Source organism: Pyrus communis, chromosome 14, assembly GCF_963583255.1.
Source record: "Pyrus communis chromosome 14, drPyrComm1.1, whole genome shotgun sequence".
NCBI lineage: Eukaryota > Viridiplantae > Streptophyta > Magnoliopsida > Rosales > Rosaceae > Pyrus > Pyrus communis.
The window spans coordinates 15,461,186-15,486,665 of NC_084816.1; the positions used below are offsets into that span (position 1 = coordinate 15,461,186).

Here is a 25,480-nt window from a genome sequence, read left to right on the forward strand (position 1 = left end):
ACTAAAGAGCTAACTAAGTTCTTCGGTGGTTGATTGCTGATGCGGGCATGCCAACTCGTTACTGAGCTCAGTCGGGTGAATGTCTTAAATGTGATGGATGTGGTCAAATGCACTTCTAACTCCTCAATCAAGCGACTTCGCCCAAGGAAGGAATACTCTCGACCTTGAGTTCTATAACCTAAAGACAATATTATACAAATCACTATGAAGTTCTGGATCTTGTGCACTAGATTCGGCATGCTCGAATATACTGGTAAGAATATAGGTCCGCCGAACTGGTGTCAAACACTCGTCATGTGATCCTTTTCGTGTGATGCTTTTTAATGTCAATCTAAAACACTCGTCATGTGATTCTTTTTTCACGTGTTAGTATGAGTGGATGACATAGTTGATATGTCTTATTTTTAGAGTATACTAATAAAAAACAACAAATACATGTGTTGTTTGAGTGAAATTGTAAGGAGTTGTTTAGTATAAACCTAAAAGTCACTCTCATATATAAGGTAGAAACATGGATTAATTTTACCATGATTTGAACCCAATCGTGTTAACCTCAAAGGTGCATTACTTATCCAAAGATGAGTGATTTCTGTAAATCACTTTTTGCCTTCTGCACATTTCTCTTAACTTTATCTCTTATTGCTGTACAAAAAATTATTCCATGGATAGTCACCGGTGCTTGCAAGCAAGTTACTCCCAAGGAGAGGATAAAAGAGAAGTTTGCACATGGTTGCAAGTTTTTGAGCGTGAGATGAGAGGAGGGAACATCTGTCAGTCGATCAAATTAAACTAGTTAGGGAGATGTAATTAAGGAGTCGAACAAAGAATCTTAAGCAGTGTCGCTACTGCTGTATAACCAGTTTGACCCAAAAGTGAAAGATGGGGAACCTCGGATTCTAGAAAAGTTTGGAGATGTTAATAGTATTATAATTTTACTTTTATAAATCATGATGAAATTATAAAGTCGGTATTTGATATTAAAAGATTGATACTGCATGCATCATTGGATTTGAAAGATTAACCTCTCCACTTTAGGGGGGGGAGAGAGAGAGATGCAATTTCTACGTAGAATAATTAAGGGACCATATGATAATCCTTGTTTTAGTTCCTCATTCCAATGCCCACCTGCCTCCTCATCCTACTCCCTTTCCGTCAAACCCACACGTACGACAATATTATTCCATTTTTTCACTTTTAAGATGTCCCTAAAGTATAAGTGTGAACATTAACGAAATATGGTTCACCCTATATGTCCGCACGTAATGACAATATTTTTAATTTCTCTGTGGAGGATGTAAAAACGGATTCGGATTAACTTGGATCTTGTCAGCCTTGAGTAGTGACGGATTAAACTTTAGGAATCCCAATGATAAAGATCAAAAAATTAAAAAAAAAACAAACTAATGAAAATAGTTTGAAAACTTTGAGTTTTAACGATAAGGACAAAATAAAAGGTAAAGTGAATAGTACCATGATTGACATTTTAATGTAAAAATGTGGTTTTTCGTTAAAATGAACAGTACCAAGAGTTTTTTATTTAAGTTCCCAAAAATTTATAAACAAAAATAACATTGAAAAGTTAAATGATAATACATTTCATTCATAATCATACTCAAAACAACATTACAAGCTACCAAATCCTAGTTAAGTCGTTCACGACGAGGTTTCATAATTTGAAAATATTCCATGATAGCTTCATTACAAATACAAGAAAAAATATCTTCCTCAATGTAGACAACTAAGCTGTCACTCAACCATTGATGTCCCTTTTGTTGCTGAGTGGACCTTTAATGATATTCATACCGAAAAAATGCCATCTCCACTATAGTAGTTGCACTAGTAAAACCAAAGTCAACACAATAATGCAAATGTTTGATGCAACTCTTGTTTGATGCAACTCTTTCTCCAACTTTTTTTTAGCAAGATCACTGATCCTTCGCAATTGAGAAAAATCATTATCAAAATGTGCAAATTGAATATAAATATCAAGTTCATCTTCAAGTGTCAATCTATCTCAATCGTGAAATCTTTAGGATACAATTAATAAAAACATATATCAATTAACCAACAAACAAATACTATCCAAATTCCAACATATCAAATGAGTATACAAACATAAAATATCAATAATAGACTATAAATCTCCATCAATCTCTAATATAATTCAATTGAAATTGGATTAGAATACTAAAAACTTGCTTGAATTTTGAAACAAATTGTGGGGGTATGGAGAATTTAAAAACAAATTGAGGTATGAAATTGGGGCATAATTGGAATATGGAATTGGAATTGAGAATTTAGAGATGAAGGAATTGTGGAATTGGGGAATTGGAGAAATTTTTAATTGCGACGGATATACAAGTGGTACACCACGTGTTTTAATAGAAGTGGTGTGAAATTTTATTTTTTAAGTCATTAACTTTTTAGTACACATATCCCACCATTTGTATAGTAACATATGGTGTACCACCCCGTTTACCGGTCACACTGAAAAATCTCTCGGAGAATTGAGGGATTGGGCGTTGGAATTGGGAAGGGGTGGGGGGAGGGAGCGGGATCTGGGCCTTTAAAAAAATTACCCAAAAAATTAGGTTAAAATCATTATTTAATAATCTTGATCAAAAATTTTAAACTAAAATTAGTAAAAGATAAAAATTGTTTATGCGTTATAACCTAAATTTTTCAAGCTAAAGATTTAGGTTTTAAATTTTAACTTGCACCATATTGTACAGTCTAAATAAATAAAAAAATATCATTAAACTACAATACTAATTAATTACTAACGACAAAGTAATGTAGAAGAGAGAGTAACCCCTCACTTCTTAGTGTCCAAATCGATTTACAGTCTTATCATGAAGGACAAAGTAACAAAGTGTATAGGTAAAAGAATGATGAGAAATTTCTTGAGATTCTGTAATATGAAAATGATCCGAACCCGCACGAGCCCCTTCATTGGATTCTCTGTTTGATGTCGGACTCAGCTCAGACCCAAGTGTCTGACAACATGATCTCACCGTTGAATATACAACATAAAACCAAACCAATACACACAGAGTCGTAGTCCCTTTGTGTCCCTGTTAGGCCATTATGCAAGCAGTATTTTATATTATACAGAAATTACGTTTATAAATTATTTAATTCCAACCACATCATCCATTCGTGACGGTACTTCTCTCATTTTCGGGCATTATTTCATCGTATAATAAATATTATATGAATTATTATTTTATATTGAATAGTATTGAGGAGATTGAAATTTTAAATTAAATTTTGCAAGTCAAATAATATGAATGTTGATAATTGAATTATTACTTAAATGTTAATTAACGTGCTTATTTTTTATTGGTACCATATCGTTTGGTTTTTAAATTTAATTTAAAATTTTGATCTTCCTAATATTATCCTTTTGTGTTATACAGAAATTGCATTTGTAAATTATTTAATTCCAACCACATAAAACATTCATGACAATACTTCTCTCATTTCCGAGCATCATTTCATCGTATAATAAGAATTACACCAATAATTATTTTACTTATCGTGATTTTGATATTATTTTGCAAAACAATAAATTTGATTTGTAGATTTGTTTAGTTTCTACATTTGTCAAACAAATTAGCGAATATGGTAACAACTAATATTTTTTAATAATACAAATTAATTGTTTTTATTTATAAAAATTAATAAACTTCAAATTAAATGAATTTTTCTAAAAAATATGATACGAAATTAGCCAACCAGGAATGAGGAAAATATTATCCATCCATAAATCACAAGTACTGAAATATTCTCCTTGCTGCATTCCAAAAGTGACGCAGGAAGGGAAGACATGCATTTGTGGAAGTACTCTTTGACAGTAAAAAGATAGACGCCTGATCACTTGTTTTTCCATCAGAATGGTGGACCTCATCAGTTTACAATTAGCCGTTAATATAGACTATATAATTTTGTTAGACTGCAAATAGTGGTGCCAAATGATTAGTTAGTGGGGTTTAAGAGGGTACCCACAAATTGAATTTCGAAGAAATTATCACTTCAAAATTATATCTTCTCCGTAAGAATCCAACGTTCAAAGCGGTATGTCATGATGCAATATATTGATACAATATTGTCCACAAACATCCTTTTCGTATTCCTAATAATTTACACCATGCGGACTTTAGTTTAACTAAATTGGATAGAATGTACTTTTCGATCTGCACTTAAGTTCGAATTTATGGTCTACAGTTTAAAAAAAATTATTATAGAATATCACATGTAAAAGATATACTAAAAATGGCCACATAAACTTTCAATCTTCATTAACTTAAGAAGGGTTTACACACAATAAAAGAAGTGTCTATGCTTCTCTTACTAATTTGACTTAACAAACCACACTCAAACTTCGAACCCTTCCATTACATTTCACTCACCAAACTCAGCGAAGGTCAGCAATACATTAAAAAATAAGCAAAAAAAAAAAAAAAGGCTAAAATGAATTAGTTGGACAGCCCCAGCTAATTTAATTACTGATTAGTATACCCTAGAAATTGAAAACCCAACTTAGATAGTTGGCAAAGAAAAAGCAAAGGCCAATAATTTGCTTTCTCCCAACTCAAAATCTCATCCATGAGACTAAACTAAAACTAATTTGATGGTAAAGATAACAACCTTCTCTTAACTACGGAGATTATTTATGTATATATTCCACGAAATGTGACACAAAGTTTGATTTAAACTGAAATACCGCCATTTGCAAAGCAGAAGAAGAGCTCTAAATCCGGCGGAGCAAAGAAGGCGATTGGAGATCTCCGAAACAAGAAGTCTGATGAAATCACCCTTTTCTTCTTAGGCGCCGGTGGACAGGTCAAAATCTCCGGTATCCGAAATCTCTGAGCTTTCGGTGTGGAGCAGGCACTTGTAGTAGAGACATCGTCAACAGCTTCCAAATCATCTACGCCACCTTCAATCTTCGGAGCATCGTTGCAGACCACGGAAGATGAATTCCAAGGCGAAGTCGTCGGAGTTGCAATATCTTGACGAGTAGTAGTCTTTGGCCGGCCAAGCTTCTTCTTGAAATGAGTTCTTGTTTTTGCCTCTCTTGTCGTTTTTGTCTTTGATCTTGTTCTTGCAGACGGAGTCATTGGTTGAAAAGAGCAAAGAAGAATTGGGGAAGGATTTGAAGGTGGCCAAGAAGCAAGAGAGAAGAAAAAAAAACTTCAACAAACAAGTACAGAAAAACTAAACCCTATGTATTGGATGCTTTATAAAACAAGTAAAATTTGACTGGAAAAGTGTCCAAAAAGCTTAAAATGATCAAACACGCCTTTGGAAACAAAGCCTTTTCAATCAAACCTTACAACTACCTACCACTTCAAGAAACCCCACTAAGCATGGAGACTGCAACTCAGACAATTTCTGACACAAAAGGAAAAAAAAGACACAAAAACAAAATTAAACCTGATATATTTTTTCAGATGTAGAAGAAGAAAAAAAAAGGCAATCTGGTTAATTAGCAGTAATACTAAAAACCCTGGCTACTAATTTTGGAAGGAAAAAGGAACACAGAAGATAGAGAATTATTGGAGTGAATAAGGTAAGAGGAGGGGGAAAACCCACCTCTGTAAGGGTTGAAAAGCCCTAAATAAAACCCTAGAAAAAGGATGGAGGGGGAGGAGAAGAGGCGGGATCTAACACTTACGAATACATATGTTGCTGGTAGGGCTTTATATTGATTGAGAAGTTGAGAGATAGATAATTTGGGCAAAGGCTGCCCGCTGCCCGAAGCAAAGCCCAGAAACAGAGGCGGTAAGGGGACAAAAACTAATATTATTCGTATTATATTTTTGTACTATATTTTTATATTATCTTAGGTGACATTTAACGTAGACAACCACATTATTTGAATTAATCAGATTTTTAAATTTAGTTCATTATTTAATAAACTAATAATTAAGAAAAACTAGTTAGCTAAATGATGATTGTAGTATACGAAAAGTCTTTCTCTTTCATTTCTTTTGGTTTTGCAAATTTTTCAAATGATTTGGTTATTCATATCAGATGTCACCTAAAATGGTATAAAAACATAGTATGAATAACATTACTTAATCCCTTCCTTATTCATTTTAGTTTTCCTTCTTTTAATTCTGTGAACACTATTCCATTTAGAAGAACGAGTAGGTTTCAAAAGTAGATTTTATTTTTTATTTTTTATTTTTATAGCAATACAAGGGCAAGGAGAGTCTAACTCGGAAAAATGATCTTAACTAATTAAGTTACATGAAATTCATTTGGAAATACTTTTAAAATGATTGAAAGCGATTTTGGTGAATTTTTTTTTAAATCAACCTTTAGTAAAAATCCAACTAGATCCTGAAAAAACACTTTAAATACTCCATGCAAGAAGCACATATCTAGTGCTTCTTCAAAAAAGCACTCAAAGTGCTTCTTCTAACTCAAAATTAATTTCACCAAAAACGTTTTAAGTTATTTTAAATGCACTTCCAAACCAACCTACAGTCTTTTGCGTATAGTTTAATTACAAAAACTTAGTTCGGCTCGTTGTGGATTGTGCTCGGTCGAGCTTGTGTTTAACTCAACTCAACTCATAATCAAGCAAGTACAAATAAACATAATAGCAAGACGTGTCTTAAAAGAGATGTATTCCATAGATATTTTTGTTATCAATCCAAAGAAGGTTAATTATAAGATTAAAATGTCTAATCTCTATGAATTAAGTTTTAATAAACCAGGTGAACGTGAGCTATCTCATAAAAACATACGAGCTGCTCACGGGCTTTATATGAAACATGTCAAAGCTCATCAAGTTCGGCTCAATTTTTTAACAAGCCTAATATTTTGTTTGAGTTCAACTATTACTTTTGATGAACCTAGCTCGAACAAGCCAAAATGAGTCGAAAACTAGTCCCTCAAATTGTTTTGTATCAAGTTGAATTAACCTTAATTTATTTTACCAAAGTTAAAAAGGTATATTTGATATTTTCAAATACAAATTTTGATATATCATCTTCAAACGTTGAGTTTCTAGTTCAAAACCTCTATTTTTTAATTAAATTAAAATATAAATATCGTTTGTATTATTATTTTAATAATAATACAAATATATCAAATAAAAGTCTAAATTGAAAAAAAATTAGGTCGACCATCAATAATATGAAAACACGGAGATACCCAACTTTTACCTTTTGTGAAGGGATTCAAAATGAAAGATGCGAAAATAAATCAAACTAAGGTCTCTAACAAACTTGTTAAAAATGAACGAAAAATATGAGCTAGTTGGCTTAATTATGGGGTGAAGCGAGGGTTACATATTGTATTAGGTTTGGAAATGGTTAAAATATAGATCGCTTCCTCTTCACTTATAAGCAGTTACGAATTTAGGACTCTAAACTCATGGGGTCTCAATGTAAAAACCGCCAAGTGCGTACAATGCACAAATTTTTCTTTCGAGTTTTTCATTGAGGCATTTAGTCGAGCAATTGGTACGCATTATCTACCTGGTTCTATTAATATCTTCCAAGGCTTGATGCTGAGCATCACTTGCCAAGGCGTGTTGCCGAGGCTTGTCCCAAGGCTTGTTGAGCACCAGTTGTTAAGGCCTGCATAATTTTTCCTAAGAGGCATTGCATCAAACAATTTGTGCGTATTCTCAGGTCCCATAACAAATAGATATAGGGTCCTCCGGCGACCTTCCCCAATGTATTTCTTGACTTTAGGATCCCGGGATCTAATAGAACCCCTTGGATTTTTTTTACTTACAAGTGAAAGATATTAGGTTTAACTCATATATATGATTGTTGATAATGAATTATTTATGTGTTTAATTCGATAGTGATCTAGTTAGTGACTAGCCTGTTTTGTGGGGCTACTCCAATGTGCTTCCCTCTAGAGTAATTTTTACTTACTGTAAGGTACTGAGAATAAATAAGTATGAATGAAAATGAATGGGCCGGTTACCTAAAAAATAAAAAATCTCATTAGCATAGGGAGCTGTACTATATATAATTTGTATATAATTTGTATTCACCTATGCTTGCAAGTTGTTTGTTTTTGAATTCAGGTTTCCTTTATATCCCAAAAATACCTGTAGAGAAGTCAAATCTTATAAATCACTGGGTCAGTATATAAAAAATAAAGCTTAGATCTTTAATTAATAAAATTAACATTTGAATTTCTCTCCCGCCAATCTAAGAAATGAAGGAATATATGTTGATTTCCTTTGCACCCTAGGGATTACAATACAAATATATCAATTTAGAATATGGGCAAGAGCAAGACGAGCAGCTACCCAAGGAGCAGCTAATAGTTTATGTAAAGCTCTGCAAGTTTTTGAAACTCTATGTCGCTATTTAAACCAATTTAACTAATCCGTCAGCTACAAAATTACTTTATCTATGAACAAACTGCATTTAAATATTCGATTATATATTGATATATAATAGTACTAAATTCATGATTATTTTATTTTCATAGTTATCTAATTAGTTGATGAATGATGGTCACTCACTGTTTTGTCTGCAAGCCAACCTTTTTTTTATTAGGGTTTATGAGATTGATTGATTCATGCATGGTGGAGCTACCCCTGCCCCTCTTGTTTTTTCCCCTTTTTTTATTAGAAATTTTCCAAGACACTTAATGTCAGTATTTTTCAGGGAATCCTAAATGCAGGAATTTAATATTTGTACACGTGTCCCTTTATACTTGGACAAGGTCATGGCGTACAAGAAATTTGTTTGGGATTGGTTTTATGAAATTTTGAACATGGGTCAATGGAGTTTCATGTTCATGTTACTATTTAAATATGAATCTTGTTTTTGGAGGTTCCGATGGTATTTTTCTACACCATACCCTTTTGTGAGACTTTCTTCTAGTTTTGTTCCCTGTTAAGATAAAATGACTAAATGTTATGTTGTAAAATTATCATTCAAATTATAAGCGGTGTAGATTGATTAGTAGTTAAAGTTTTCATTTCTAAACAGTGTTTCACGTTTAAATAATCGTTTTATTTTTAATCTAGCTTAGAATAGTAATAAAAATCTCTCACTCGTATTAATCTGGAAACATTTCAGATCGTCAAATTAAAAATCCAATAAGTGCTTGTTTAAAGATATAATTCAAATTGACGGCTTGAGATAACATATGGTGTTGGTTTGTACCAGTAGTTGTGGGGAGAGGGGTTGACTTCGTTAAGAATTAAGCAAGCAAGGTTGGAAAAGCTGCCAAATGAGCTAGTTTTGCAGAAAATGAGGATTCCGAAGTAAAATCTCATATCAACTAATTTCTCTCTCCCTAAACAAAATAGATTTCAGTCGGCTCGAGATATTCTCTCGCAATCATTTCATAGCTTCAGTGGTATTATTCAGTCAATTAATTTTTTTCACGTGAAGATGAATCACAAGTTTAATAAATAATTCTCACATTGTGAAATAGTTGTAAGAGAGGAAAATTTTTTTATTATGACGAAAACATGAATGATACATCACGTGTTTTTATATAAGAGGTAAAAAAATTTATTTTTTAAGTTATTAATTTTTTAACACACATATTCCACAATTTGTATAATAACACGTAATGTACCAATTCATGTCCGCGTCATACTAAAAAATCTCTCGTAAGAGAGAACCCCTGTCTCAGCTCAGCGTAATTCCGACAAGTTGCCCACGAATGCCTTACAACAATTTCAGCAACATCCAAATGCAAAACATGTGTCACGTAGCAGATACAGAACGCGAGACAACAGACAACCTAAATCAGCAGAGAAAACTAAGCTAAATATGAAAAACTTCACCCATACATAAATCATACTTCTCCCAAAACAACTAGAAAATCTGGCTGAAAGTCGTCAAGCAAAATTTGAAGCAACAAAGTAAAAGATAATGGGTAGTACACAATACCAAATTGATGGCCAAGTTACAAGGAATCACCGTCCTCTGGATATTGCTTCATCCAACTCATCATGCGTGGCGGGGAACAACTCTATGTATCGACTTCCAAGCGTCATCCTATCCTTGGCCATCGCTGCCTTGGAGTCTTCTGCACTTGCAAACTCCACAAAACCTTCCCCGGTCGGCCTCCCTTCTGAATTCATTGTGAAATGAATTGAGGATTCTGACAACACATAGTCCTTAAAGAAATCCATTATGTCATCCTTCCCAGCTGAAAATGGCAATCCCCTCAACCGCAATACCCCAGTATGCTCCGCTGAGTCCTTCCCTTCATCATAAGATTTGGCCCTTGGGGCATTTCTGCGAGGGGAACCACCACGAGAATCAGATACTTCTTGGGCTATTGCCTTGTAATATTCCTGCCTCTTACTTCTGAACACTTCAACATATCTCCTGCCCATGTTCTGCCTATTCTTTTGCAGGGCAAAATCAACCTGGAGAGGATACCCCAAAACACAAAAAGCTTCCCCAGTGAACTTGCCATTCTTGTGGACAAAAAGAACATCAACAATGTCAAGACCATGGAAGAACTCAGCAACATCAACTTCTGTGCAATCAAATGGTAGACCACGAAGCTTGACAACAGGGAAAGGCGGAGGTTGTCCAACATATGCATAAGGAGTTGGATTGTACATATAACTTGAGCCGGGGGAGGACCCATAGAATGAAGATCCTGGCTCACTTAGCCGCTGACGCTTTGAACCCATTTCGCGGCCATCACCACCATCAGCAAATTTACTTTAGTCCCCAGTGACACAAGCAACAGAAAAGAGAAGCAAACTCATCAGTGCTCTTAGCACATATTGTAAAGAATCACAACTAATTACAGAACTACATTAATATGCATTCCAATTTTCCAATAACGTTTCATTCAGTAACCATTTATGATTGAAACAAGCAGAATCTTGGTGCAGGAAGAAGAAAACGTACACCAATGACTCCTCCTAGTTTGGTACTTTTTTTTTTCTTTCTAGAAAAGCATTTCTCATGCAATTTTCATTGAACCACAACTTTTAAATCACAAAATATATGACTTAGAACCTAGGACAACAGTAGTTGCATTAATATAGACTTCAAGATTAGGAATTCATTAGGTGCTGTTTAAATCTTGGCACTTTCATGTTCCTTCCGTGGATGTGGGAGAATCAAGTCCCTACGTGCCATCTCTCTTTGTGTTTCTTCTTATACATCAATTGTTCAGAAACAAGAATACATGTGCTACTCCTACAGGGATATTATCGATACATATAGAATTATAGATGCAATCATTGACATCATTCCTGCATATCAAATTTCCATACGATGTGTATTATAGGTTGTTGCATGATAACCACTATATAAAGCTCTGCCTTCACAAAATCCTCAGCCCACGAGTGCTTGAAATAAGTCACTTAGTCATAAATACAAGTGTTCTAACAGTCAATAACCCAACTCGACTTCTTTACGATTACGTAAAATGACAGCTCGGACCACTTCTGATCTTTCTAGAGGTGTATTTGTACTGTTTCCTTGATTACAGCAACAATAATGTCACCAATATAAGCATATTGTCGATTACTAGCTCCTATGATTCGGCCAAAAAGAAGCTAGCGAATTACAGTTCAGCATTACGTGACACGAAATAATGCAGCCCACAAACATTAAAAAATAGGTTGGTTTAATGTCATCCACAAATAACCCAATTTCGACACAACAAAACTGCTTATGTAACATTAGATGAAGGTATGACTATTATCTTCCATTTCTTAATATGTATTGTACTATTCCTTGTAGAATAATAAAATTTTAAGGTTTTTCAAGTATCAGGATGAATTGGATTTTGTTTTTATAAGGAATAAATAGTAATAAACTTGGTTAGAAATATGTGAAACTTAGTTTTCAGTTTTTAAGTCAAAATATATGTGGAGTTGTGGACTAACCCAAACACAACACCACTAATAAATGGGTAGTTAAGCCTTAAGTGTCAAGTCATTCCTCTCGATTAACAAAAGAGGTCGGATTAGGGACTAATAGTTAACAAGACATAACATGACAGGAAACAAACACCACCTTCTAACATCACTTGACAATGAAGTACATAAATTGACCCAAACACAGCATGATCAAGGAAAAGGTTGGGTTAAATGCCTAGTCACCTTAAAATGGTTAATAAGACAAATTGGGTGAGAGTTCTTACTAGTAAGCAACATGAACCTAAATAATACGATCATACGAGTAGAACAAGACACAAATACTACCCTTTGGGACTGAGGACCTTGTGCTACTAACTTACAAATTTTATAGGTTGGGAAACCCCTTAGGTGTAAAAATTATAAACTAAAGATAAATTTGCTCAGGAAAACCATATATGGTTGTTCACAAATATAGAAATAGGATTTTTCCCGACAAAACAAAGAAAAATCGTAATACATTTGCATTATCCGCATCGAATCTCAGAATTTGGTTCATATATTTTTCTTCCATTACCCTATACACCTACCATAAATTTAAATCATACTAGGTATTCAGCTACAGGTACTCGCTTAAGATATTAATGAGGTCAAACATTTTATTCAGGTCCTAAATAAACCTCTCGAAATTGTTTTAGTTTCGACTATAAGGTTTTGATGAACATACTTTCACATCCTAATTCCGCCTTTAAACGTGTGTCAATTTGAAAACAAGGGAAATAATCAATAGTTCCTCAAATAGAAAAAAGTTTCCTCAGCCCAAATAAAAGACAGAAAAAAAAAAATTTATGAGTCCATTTATGAAATCAACATTATCCAATTACAAATTACCAGCAAGAATGGTGTAAGGGTTTTCGAATCATCGATGACTAGCTATAGACACTAAATTTGTTGAATTTTCTTCGAAATCGAGCACACGAAGGCAAGCAAAACAAGCCCAAATAAAATTAGTTCTAATCAGATCATTTTGCATTGTTCAACCCCAAATAATCCATACAATTTCCGGAAAAATATGAACTTAAATTCTGGGCGTCATCTAATTTATACTAATCCACAATTAACAAGAACAACAGAAAGAAATCGATCAACAAAGGCCACCGACAGAAATTAATAGAGAAAAGAGCACTTATATGGATTGAAATAACCTAAATATAATGGAAAGATGAAGAAGGAAGAAATTGAAATAAGGGTTAGAAGGAAGGAAAGGCGCGTTACCCTCTGTAGAACATGTTCCTTCGTAAGTTTGTCTTCTTCGTCGTCGTCTCTCTCTTAGCGGCGCCTCTGTAGCACGAGAAAGGAGAGTCTGTCCAACTCTCCCTAGTTCACATTCTTCACCTTTAAAAGGCTATTTATATTATTATTTTTTATTACAAGCAATATTATCGAGTGTTCCTTTGTTGGCACCCAAACTTGTAACGCTGCAAGCGAAAAGAAGTTAGAGTTATTGCATGATAACGGAGGTTCGAATTTCGTCATTAACTAATTTAACATTTAAATAATAACAAAATTTTATTTCATTAAGTGGGGTTGATTGTATAAATTTTAGAATGTCATTATGCTTATTATGTGTCACGTCATCTATTTAAATCCAAGTATTCTAAGTCTTTTCTTAGAGTCTCTTGCCAAGTTTTCTTATGTCTTCCTCTACCCTTCGGCTTTGAACCTCTATCTCGTAATCGCATCTTCTAACCACAGCGTTTGTAGGCTTCATTTCATATGTCCAAATCACCTTAATCGATTTTTTCTCATCTTACCTTCAATTTCGGCTATTCTTACTTTGCCTCAGAAATCTTCATTCTCAATTCTAATCCTTTCTCGTGTGCCCACACATCCAATGAAGCATTCTCATTTCCGTTACACTCATTTGAGAAATTGAAAAATAACCAAATTTTAGGCTCTACATAGGGTTATAACCATCATTTTAATTTTATAATAATTACAACAAAAAACTTGATGTAAAAATACTAAAATACCCTTGATATTAGGGTTCCTTGCAATAAACAAAACACAATCTTTGAACTACTTTAAAATGATGAATTAATGTCATATTTTTTATTTTCATTAGTCTCTGTAATTTTTAAACTACTTTTTGCAACCTTCCGGATTTTTGTAAAAGCATACAAAAGCCATATTTTAATGTTTGGCTGCACTGTTCAATCACTTATCAATTTTAGAATCTTATTGGAGGTATTAAGATGCTAACAATTTAATCCCGAAGGCTTTATTATTATTATTATTATTAGTTTTTAATTCATGCTTTTATTCTGATTTATAGGTTGCAAACATTCAAATGTGTAGTTAAAGGTTGTAGACATCCGAAGGTAGTTTAAGGGTTACATAAAATAATGAAAAAAAATGATAGAGATTAATCACTAATTGATGTCAATTTGCCAAAAATCATGCAGGAATTCGAAAAACTCTCTCTATCTATATTCATATATGCAGTATTACTGGTTGTTGTGAGAAATCCTAATATTAAGTGTATATTAGTACTTTTACATCAAGTTTTGGTTATACTTATCAATTAATTAAAGTGGTGGCTATAATTCTACATGAGATCCAAAAATTGGTTATTTTTCCAATTTTCCCCACTCACTTTGTGTACGTGTTGATGCTTCACCGCCATACATTCAGTGCCATAAAACATTGCTAGCCTTATTGCCGTCCTATAAAAAATTTCCCTTAAGCGTTAGTGGCATATGACGGTCGCACAGTACACTTGATGCACTGTTGCACTTCATCCATTCAGCTTGTATTTTATGGTTGACGTCTCCATCCAATTCTCCGTTCTTTTGCAAGATAGATCCTAAGTAGTGAAAGCGATCGCTCTTTGATACTTCCTGATCTCCAATCCTCACCCCTAACTCATTTGAACCTCTATTCGCACTGAACTTGCACTCCTTATACTTTGTCTTTGACTAACTTGGGCGAAGACCTTTAGATTCTAACACTTCTCTCCAAAGGTTAAGCTTCGCATTTACTCATTCCTGAGTTTCATCAATGTTATATCTTCTGCGAAAAGCATACACCAAAGTAAGGTTAATGTTAAGTTCACCCAATTAAAATTTCAATTTTAAGTTCACCCAACTAATAAAAATCCTCTCTTCTACACCCATCTTCATCATCTCTCTCAGCAACTGATGTGGTAAAAGCTAACACATAAATTAAACCTGTAAATGATGTAATTGTAGTATGAATAAGTAGGAATTTTTCTATTCCAGATATTATAAAAGATGCTAATCAACACAAACTAAACTAATAAAATTGAAAATTAAGTTAAACTAACAATGAAACAATGAATAGGGGATTTTGAACGAATTTAATTAAAATTGAAATAAAAGTAAATGGCAGCAAATAAGTTAAGTTGTGAATGAAATACGAATGAAATGATAGCTAAAGGATTATTCTCCTCACATGAAACATGTGTATACAAATCAATTTCCCGTTATTCTTCCTATAAACGAGAATGACAATACCCTAAATTAACTGTGAAAAACATTAAATAACTCTCAGATTTTCTTAAGTTCATTGAATTGGACTCAGCGATGCAACCAAATTATTCTTCTCAAGTGCGCTAACTATCAAAAGCATGACAGAGATATATCTCGAAGATCATTAAGTTCTGTGAAAATTATAAGTATTGACAAAAAATTTGTACCTATGAAAAGTATAACAAACCTGGCAAGGATTATACTTAAATTAAATATGACTAGTGACTTTTACTACTTATGAATATAAGTTTATAACGTTCAAGTGAAATTCTCTTATATTTTAGAAATTCAAGCATGCAAACTAAGTTGGTCACCCTTAAAAGATATACAAGAATAAGTTATCTATAAACCAGATAAATAAATTGCATTCACGTTTAATGAAATAATAACCAGATGTAATCAATTAATATAAAACATATGTCCATATCTTCGAATTCACCTCTAGCTAAAAAGAAATATAGTTGCACATGTTCATCATAATTAAAAACCAAACTAAAATAAACATCGATATTTAAAATAAAGATAGAAAAAACTCTGAAAATTCCAACAACTTCAATGTGAATAATAGGCACAGCACGCTTGTGTAAAACGTTGGGGGACATTTTTGTATGTGTAGGGCACAACTAAATCCAAGAAAGAAATGGATGAGGCGTTTGAATTATTTTAGGATTCTAAAGAAACAGTTTGAGAGTGTTAGAATGTGACTAGGACTTTCTCTTGCAGATAGAGATATGATAAGATAAGATAGTGTTTCATTCCAAGTAGGACTTTTCTTACTTGTGTAATTCCTTGTCTTCCAAAGTTCAACTTAAATTCCTTCATACATTAGCACATGTTTAACACCTTTTAAACTCTAAAAATGTCCAGTGCATAAGCTATCCATGCATGCTATCCAATCCAAATCCAAAATTGCTCCTAATTGCTCCATTTGATCTCTAATTATCAACTTTACCAATTGGACATTCAATAAAACAAAAATAACCTATATCACTACAACAAATGAAAATTAACTTAGTGAATACAAAGAAATAAGATAACAAAGTCACATAAATATACTTCTATCAGCAGAACAAAGGTCCCTCTTATGGTGGCTATGAACCACGTCATGAGTGACGAGAAATCTAATTAAACCAAGGTTAGCAAGGGTCAAAGAAAATGAACTTAGATTGAACAACTATTTAAGCCAAATCCTATGAATGACAAAAATGTTACATTTATTAATTACATTAGATGGTCATGGGCATGAAGATAAGGAAATTACTACTTCCCTTCATTTACATCAAAATCGCACATTTGATGAATTTTTTTTATTTACTTGTTCAATTATTGTTGAACTACAATGGTTTATACTATCCATTTCGTGAGAAAAATGTAGGGGTGGGGGAGACGACTGCACCAAGAAGTTAGTTTTGATAAATATAAACTGTCCAATGTCATAGCATTTCATGTCTACATACTACCATTGTCATAACAACCGGTTCACGTAGAAAGCTCTACTCAATCCACACTTAATCCTAAACATCAAGGGTTAGCTCAAGTTCACAGAGTCATAAGCCGTAAGCCGAAGCCGCAGAGCAATCATAAGCCTGATTTGATACTGAGGTGATTCTGAAAAAAACTGGAAGTTGTTTTTGTGTTTGGTAAACATTCAGCTTTAGCTTTTTTTCACAGTTTTGGATGGAAAAAAAACCAAAAACAAGAAGCTGCAAAACCCAGCATTGAAAAATCAGTTTTTTTTTCACATCTGTTTTACATAAAAGTTTACCAAACACTATAATACTGTTTTTTTTTTTAATTTTTTTGTCAAAAGCATTTTTACAAAAAAATTTACCAAACACTCTGCTGCTTTATTTCACAGCTACTTATTTTCACAGCACAGCAGAAGCAGTTTTTTTTTTCAAAGCACAACAATACCAAACTAGTCCATAGTTTGGTTATGATCGTAGATTTTTCATAGCTTCCTTATGAGGAGAAACATCCTCTGGTCGAGTTCAAAGTTCTTGAATTGTGAGGCTTCCCCCTTCAGCATCATCAAAAGCCCGCCAAATGAAGCACTTACCTCCCTGAAGCCACAAGACAAAACCCAATAAAAACACCTCCTCGATTATATGTATAAACACGTAGTTAGACCCCAACACTTTTTTTGTCTTTCTGTATGAGAAGTAATTGGAGCAACCGATTGTTGTAGGAATAGCATCATCATCCTCTACAATTTGTTTTCGAAATAACAAGGATCATATTTGTCGAGGATATAATACCTTAGGTGGACTTTTATCAAATTCATGTGAGCTTATTGCCTTATTATACCAATTCCAGATGCCTACAGTTTAGCTTTTGTTGTCTTTGTCACGAACAAACAAATAAATAGCATCATCGTTAGATCCTACTAAGTGAAAGTTTTTATACGTACGCTTTTGGATCATGTTTAGAACCTTCTGAAATCTTAAAAAGCTTCCCTTGTATGACATACTCATATTCATCAGCCAATGTCCTGCGATTGCCCTGCAAAAAGGGTAAACTTTACTGGTCAGGCATAATGTGGCTCAATAATTTGGTAAAACCGAACACAAGCAACTACCGCTGAGAACAAAGGTCAAGAAAACACGGAACGCAATCATCTTTAGGAATCATCTACTTGTTATCATTGTCAATTCATTATTGACAAAGATGTGACCTTTCATATTGACCTTCAATGCTATCATACGTACACCTCATAATTTGATCAAATCCAAGCAGATACTATCACCAACTTGAAGTATCAGCCCCGCCATTTTATTTGTGAGTTTAAGATTAAATTTATTTGAAGGCAAGAAATATTCTAACCTAAAAGCACATAAATAAAATCTAGAAAAGAATAAGGCATTCCAATAAATAGCAATCTCAAGATGTGGCGGAAATCTGCAACTTTGAAGATTCCCATGCTCCATAAGTTAAAACCCGCCTACACAAGAGTGTAATAATAAATGATCAACCGACCATGCCACTGGCAACGTAAGTTGTAACACCATTCACCACGAATTTTCCCCTAGCAATCAAGTTCTATGAACAACTGCATTACTCTATATTTCCATCCATCCCAAAACAGTATTTAGGAGGAACCACGGAAGACCAGATGTGCTATTAATAAACTAGATTATGCTCCCAATAAATCAATAACAACATTTAACAGAATAACCACTGACCACGCCATAATTTGTCTGAAATCTCAACCCCACTCAAGCCATCAGCTATCATGTCACAAGTTTGGAAAGCCACCCATGCTCCAATCACACTTTCAAATGCCAAAGCTACATGACATCCTCACTGCCCTCTACACCAACCTCCTAAACCATCACTATATTACCTCCATCATCCTTCTCAGGTTGTCCTACAACAAATCTCCACAAACTAAGAAAAGCCTAATTGATTGGAGTATGCGGCTTAAAATCCAGATCAACAGTTAACATGAACCCAGTATTTTCCACCATACTAAATGTACCTCTACTCTTTCCCCATCCGTGTTCATAAGAAGTACCCCTGAATCTTGAATGCAATGGCACACAAAAAATAATTGATAGATCATAGACAGGATCAAAGTTATCTCTCAACCCTTAAAGAAGTAATGACTTTCTTTTCACCCTACTAATTGCTCACATTTCACAAACTTTTCATAAATCTCTCACACAAAAGGCCTTCTTAAAATATGAACCCCATCTAAGTTCAAGATAGGTCAAAAGGAAGGAAAGCCTACTCCCATCTCCATTGCATTACTAAACACGTTTCAGTTGGCACATCAAAGGAAATTTCATGTTTGAAAAGCAGAAGTACTAGTAGATGTACCTTAGATCATGGTAGAGAGTGGCCAGCAGACTCTGGGCATGTATCCGTAAAATGAAAATGCCATTGCAAATACCAAAGTTGTAACCGCAAATGTAACTTGCTGAGAATATATCCCACCTCAGGAAAACAATAGTGTTTCCTGACAATATAAGGTCATGGGCTTGTACATCTACAGCCAATTGGTTTTGAGCTGGATGCTCTAATTCTATCATTGTATCAGAGAAAACAATTCACGTATCGGGCCTAGTGAACACACGTGCTCGCATGTCACCCGATATATGTTGCCCCACGTGTCTAGCTCAAGTCAGACAACAAGTGAGGAATGGAAAGGTAAAAAATCCCCACAAAATCAAACATCCCAGTCAGTTTATTACAAGCTTATACAAATTTCAGAAGTTCAAACCCATCACAGGTCACAAAAAGTTTAAATCCATGCTGCATGTGAATGTACCAAAACCATACATCACTATGGATGTAGCTCAGGCTTCAAGTTTCTGTCCAAGTTTTTTCCAGAAATATAGTTTATTCATTTTAGTGGTAGGTGAAGTGATAGACAAGGACCGTATATTCAAATTGAGCTGACAAGAAAAAGCGTAAAAAAAATCTCAGGATATCATGGACTATGTTGGACTTTGGTGATACAATGTGACTAATGAACAGATACCACTCTGATTTACAATAATTCAAAACTTACTAGCTTGGTGATATCATCACCTAGCTAACGTTCATTAGACAATAGAAGATCTGGCACAAAGGATATACAATGCAAGATGTGCATAACTATCTAACCTTAATATGCGCTCGTTTTATCTACAACTTACGTTCACCTTCCAGTGGTCTTAATCACTAATTACTTATTACAAAGACTTCGGCATTTCCCTACGTGAAAGGACCAGGACTGCCTTTCCGAAACCACCTAATAGACTAACCATGAAATCCAAGACAAGATACACGTGACTTACAGAAACTGTGAGAGACCCCAAAAAAACCCAAACAAAAAATCCTAAATAAACCACCATTGAAATTTCAGAAAAACAGTACGGGTTTCCGGAAAAAAAAAAACCCAGTTTTGCCACTCGAGCTAAAATCACTGATAACTCTCAAGCTAATAACCCAAGTCATAAATTCACTTTCACTGTACACTGGCACATGCCTTCATACATTTCACATATTTCCAATACAGGATTACAGATACAGTAAAAAACAAGAAGGGAATCCATAAATATATAAGCAACAAAGTAAAAACAGAAGTTCGAGTAAGAATAGGTTTTACCTGGGTGAAATAACTAGTATCAGGAGTTCCATCCAAATTGATTGTGGAAGTTAAAGCCATTGAGAAATTCTCACCTTCCCTCATCGGATACACCTCTGAATTCACATCCACATGCATGAACATCTGCAAGTCTCACTCTTTGCTTCCACTCGAGTAACTTTCAAAGCGCAAAAAATTAACAAAAATTGAATAAAAATTAAAAATTTCTTGAAAAGGGTTATGTAATTTCGAGTAAGAAAATTCGAAAAGATGGATGGGAATACCCTTATCGAACTTTTTGCCATCTGGGTTCAGTCGCAGAATCTGAAATATGTCCTCGAATAGACGATCAACCATCCTTGCCGCTCTGAACGCCGAGTGTTGTCTCGCTACAAAGACGACGGTGTTTCGAGTAGTGGGCCGACAATGGGGCTTGCTTGCGGGGGATTGGCTTATAAATGCGGAGCTACCATCTCCCACCTTGACATGCTGAACGGTCCTGATCTCCCAAAAATTCCATAAGTAAAAAATAAAAAAAACTAATGAAAATGATTTGAAAATTTTGAGTTTTAACGATAAGGAGAAAATAAAGGGTAAAGTGAATAGTATCAGAATTGACTTTTAGTGTAAAAATATGGTTTTTCGTTAAAGTAAATAGTACCTGAGTTTTTCGTTAAAGTTCCCTAAAAATAAAGATTAAGTACTTAAAACCCCAACACTTTTTAATATTCCAAAAAAATACTTAATTTATTGAAAATGTAACATTAGTTAAGTCCAAGTTAATTTTCTGCTAAATTAATTAGGGCTTACTTTGTTTCCAATCAATAAAAAGGTCTTGGAACTAATAGTCACCACCACCCCCATCAGGCCACCATCACTAAAAACCAATGTGCAACCACCAACTCCACCCTACAACCCAATACCACTCTAAAAATGAGCAAAACAAATATGCTATAGCAGCTGGAAGTAGTCACGAAAGGTATGCACTTCACATCATCACCCACAAAGATCACATAGAGCTTCAGCATGTTATCAAAGAGGCAGATATGGTGGCATATGCACTTGTTGACTCAAGACTTACAACAGATTTCAAATACTAGAAATATAACCAGATTCAATCTTGTAGGTGGTGGCGACTATTCGATTGGGTTGTTCAATCTCCTTTAATGTCAAGGATTATGATGGTAATACATCAATATCAACCTATGTTCTTTCTCCCCTCCTTTCTAAGTCTTCCTCCCTTATTACCTTATCAAATTTAACTCACCTTAGGTCTTAATATTTTTCAATCAAGTAGGCCAATCAAAGCTTTCAAGACTAGTATAAAACTTGGAAAAGGGTTTCCATGGTTGGAGGTTAAGCTTGGAGTTGGCGAGGGTTTGATATTTTTGGATCTTCAATGTTTCCTGTTTTATTTGTGAATTTGTTTATTTATTTGTTTCATCTTTATGTATTTCTTGAAATTATTATTATTATTATTTGTGTCCAAGTAAGCTAAAAGTGGGACCCATTATTGCCACATGTACATTTAGTGGAAAATTGATTGGGGCTTAATGGATGTGCAATTATCAATAGGTTGGATGCTTGTTAGAAATGTTTCAAAAGATTGAGACTAATTTGGAAATAAAAGAATGGGGGACTTTAAGTATTTAATCCTAAAAATAAATAAATAGAATTGACCGCTCTATTGTAACATATTTAGAGCAACTCCAGCCCAATTTTTTAGGTTGGCCTAAAGTCCAAAAAAGAGGTCGGCACCCCCCAAAATCACTCTAGCCGAGCCTAATAGGCTGGGACCCAGCCCACGCTAGCTTTTAGGCCGGCCTAAAACATGCTGAGCAAAGGCCTAGCCTATGTGACTCACGCCGGCGTCAGCATGATGTCGTATAATCCCATCTCTAGCACCTAAGTCGTCTGGCATCACGGATCTCATCATCCTGCAAACCCAGTCACCAAATCTTGCTTTCTCCTATGTACATGAGATGCAGCCTCCTTCTCCAACCACCGAATTAGATTAAAGCTTCAATTTGAAGATTAAAGCTTATAAATCCCAAATACAGAAACACCAAAATGCGATAAACCCAGACAACTATTACCTTGGGTTGTAGTGCTTTTATCCCGAAATCCATAGGCAAAAACGAAATCAAATTTGGAGCTGTAAATCATAAATTATATTAGAAACTTGATTTCGGATTTTTGAGTAAAAGAGATAGCTCTCTCTGATTCAAGGAACAACAAGAAAGACCTGCTGGTCTTTCGATCCAAATGAAATTAGGTGCATAATTAGCTTCCTCATTTGAAGAAGAGAACATGGAGAAAAAGGGGAGAAAAAAAAGAGAGGTGGGGCGAAGGTTGGTCGGAGAAATAAGGGGAGAATGCAAAGGAGAGGGAATGGAAACATCGAGAAGGAAACAAAAATGTTAGACCCTTTCGAGAAAAAGGAAGAAATTTCCTAAAAGAAAAAAATAAATTAATGATAAAATATTAATTGATATGAATGAAATAATATAATATTAAATGAACTGGGTGCCAACGCATTTTTAGGGATGGAGTTGTATTTGGCCAATTTCGTTTATTAGGGTCAATTACTATTCATTTGAGTGGATTAAATGGGTTGGGTGTCAGTGAATTTTTAGGAGGGAAGTTGCTCTTATGGGTGTATTTTAGAGAAGCTTAAAAATTTGAGGGTATTCAATTAAGATTTAAATTTTTTTTGTAAATGTTTAGGTGTATTTTAGAGAGGTCTGCTTGACTGTGGCCACAGGCATGGCGAAATACCATAGCCTCTCCGGGCTGGGAAGGAGTGGATAATCGTGGCTTGCCACCAATTATCTCCTTTTTTTTAAAAAAAAAAAAGAAAAAAAAAGAATTAGAATGTTAAAGTTATAGAAGTCTATAGAATTTCATGTGTATGAATCTATTAAGTTTGGATGTATTCAAAATATCATTGATTTTGAAAGCATTTTGAAATTAATGGCTTTTTAGAAATTTTGTGATGTATTGTAGATAATAAAAATCTCACCTCTCATCCAAAGATTTTGGTGGATTTTTCTCTTCCATCTTCTCATAATATAATCAACTACCAATCCTCCCACCACATTTCTACCACCATCCTCCCCACCTTGCCATCGCCATCGCTGCCACCACTACCTTGTATCAAACATTACCACCACCATCCTCTCCACTGCCACCTTCACATCTACCAAGGGAAGAGTCGTGAAGGGGCTAGAATGGTCACGGGTATACCCTGACATTTTTTTTTCACCCAGGAAAATTAAAGTTATTCCTTTGATTTGAAATATTTTTCAGGGTATTCTGGCCCCAACTAGAATCTTTTCCTTATTTCCTTCACTAGGTTCGGTATGAGGTTGGTGGCTTTTATGCCGTTAACTGGGATCACTATGAGTTTTGAGTGACTCAGATGATCAGAACAGAGAGAGAGAGAGAGAGAGAGAGAGAGAGAGAGAGAGAGAAAATCGGCGAGAGAGCTGGTTTTATTTTTATTTTTGCCAATTTTTTTTTTCTCTATTTCTTGAAATATTTAAATACTAACACTTTTTCTTTTCTTTTTTCTATTTCCTCCTTCCTTCTTTCTTTCGTATAAAGGGACTTTTATTTTGAATCTTAGTCATGATACTGGGTATGAGGGTTGAGTTGAGGAAGATCATAACAAGAACGGTATTATACCAATACCAGATGATGAGGGTTGGTAGCTTAGGACAAGACATATCCTTATTTTTCTTAGATCAGAAAAGCGTTTTATGGTGAGACTTTTGACTTCTCCTGAACCACCTTGGTGAGACCATCACCACCACCATAACGCCACCACCCTTGACCAACATTGTAGCCGCATCCGCCGCCACTGAAATCATGTCACAATTATCACTATCGGCCCTACCATCACCACCACCATCATTACCTTATCACGACCCTCGCCACCACCATACCTCCACCGCCTACTCCCCACAAACATCACACATGATGGCCCGTCACTTTTTTCAAAACTAATGGAAATGTCCATTGAATTTTAATGGACATGCATAAATTCATGATAAAAGTCTCACAGACTTCATTAAAATTCACATAGAATTTACTCAAAATCCATGTCAAGGCTCAAAAGCTCTCTCAAAATTCATGGATTTATGACTCCCACAACATCTTTTAAATCTCACTTCAATATCCTCCCCGCCCCACAGTTTTGTTTTTGACCAAAACAATTTGGTTTTCATTAACTTCTGGAAAACAAAAATAACCATTACGTTTTTATTCATTAGTTCTTATTTTCTGTGTTTGAGATATGGGAATGTATATAGGAAAACGGAGGTGTCAAAATGGGCGGTGAGAGTGAAGAGAAGAAAGAACGAAAACAAAATCTTAAAAGTAAGACCAACTTAGAATGGTTTTCAGCTCCTAGTTTTCATTTTGTGTTTTTTCTATTATATTTTTTTCTACATGTATTTACTCCATCCTTCCTTTAATCTTTTTTTCCCCTACATTTGTCCCATGTCTTTCTCTTCTATCTCTAACACAAAAATAAAAACAAAAACTTGTCTGTTTCCGTTCCATCTTCCTATAATATTTAATGCAAGTTCTTTTGTATCAATCATTGATATTCCTTGCCTGAATTTTATTTTTAGTTTTGGAATTGTAGGGTCTAAATTCTTACAGTTTCATAAAGTTGTGGGAATGAATTTATGACCACCACAAATATCATTATTATTGTCCTTAACTTAACCAAATTAAATTTTATAACAAAATACTTCGATGTTTGGACCCCAATAAAAAATTACTATGAATAGAAGTCAATGCCAAAGGTAATTGTAAATGAGACTATTTTTTACCTCGTGGTTGACCACACTAATTTCTCATGTTAATAAACAAACTCATGTTGTCAAAAGCTCAATTCTAAACCACAAACGTTCAAGCAAAAGAATCTAACCTCCCTACGCAACGTGGAATATATACAAAATGCTCCCACGTGGCAAGAAGCCCACCCATTTGGAGAAAGCATCCGTCCGGTCGGTT

General features: G+C 34.4%; 2 protein-coding genes and 1 pseudogene across 3 annotated transcripts; all 3 read right to left on the reverse strand.

Moving 5' to 3' along the window:
• Positions 1 to 4,712: 4,712 nt before the first annotated feature.
• Positions 4,713 to 5,123, reverse strand: LOC137714422 (cyclin-dependent protein kinase inhibitor SMR9-like). The gene has a single exon (XM_068453643.1). It carries the CDS (start codon positions 5,121 to 5,123, stop codon positions 4,713 to 4,715), a length of 411 nt encoding a protein of 136 aa, XP_068309744.1.
• Positions 5,124 to 9,503: 4,380 nt separating this feature from the next.
• On the reverse strand, positions 9,504 to 13,247 carry LOC137715232 (uncharacterized). Of its 2 annotated transcripts, XM_068454481.1 has the most exons (3): positions 13,109 to 13,247; positions 9,894 to 10,682; positions 9,504 to 9,744 (listed from the first exon to the last, which is right to left on the reverse strand). In XM_068454481.1, exons 1-2 carry the CDS (start codon positions 13,120 to 13,122, stop codon positions 9,920 to 9,922), a joined length of 777 nt encoding a protein of 258 aa, XP_068310582.1. In that variant the 5' UTR covers positions 13,123 to 13,247; the 3' UTR covers positions 9,504 to 9,744; positions 9,894 to 9,919. The 2 variants fall into 2 exon arrangements, with proteins under 2 accessions (XP_068310582.1, XP_068310581.1); XM_068454480.1 differs by lacking the exon at positions 9,504 to 9,744 and having other exon boundaries at positions 9,752 to 10,682.
• A 3,946-nt stretch (positions 13,248 to 17,193) lies between these two features.
• LOC137715651 (DNA-directed RNA polymerases II and V subunit 8A-like) lies at positions 17,194 to 20,949 on the reverse strand (annotated as a pseudogene).
• Positions 20,950 to 25,480: the final 4,531 nt, after the last annotated feature.

Coding starts and splice junctions, on each gene's coding strand:
- LOC137714422 (XM_068453643.1), bottom strand. CDS start 5,123: ATGACTCCGTCTGCAAGAACAAGATCAAAGACAAAAACGACAAGAGAG.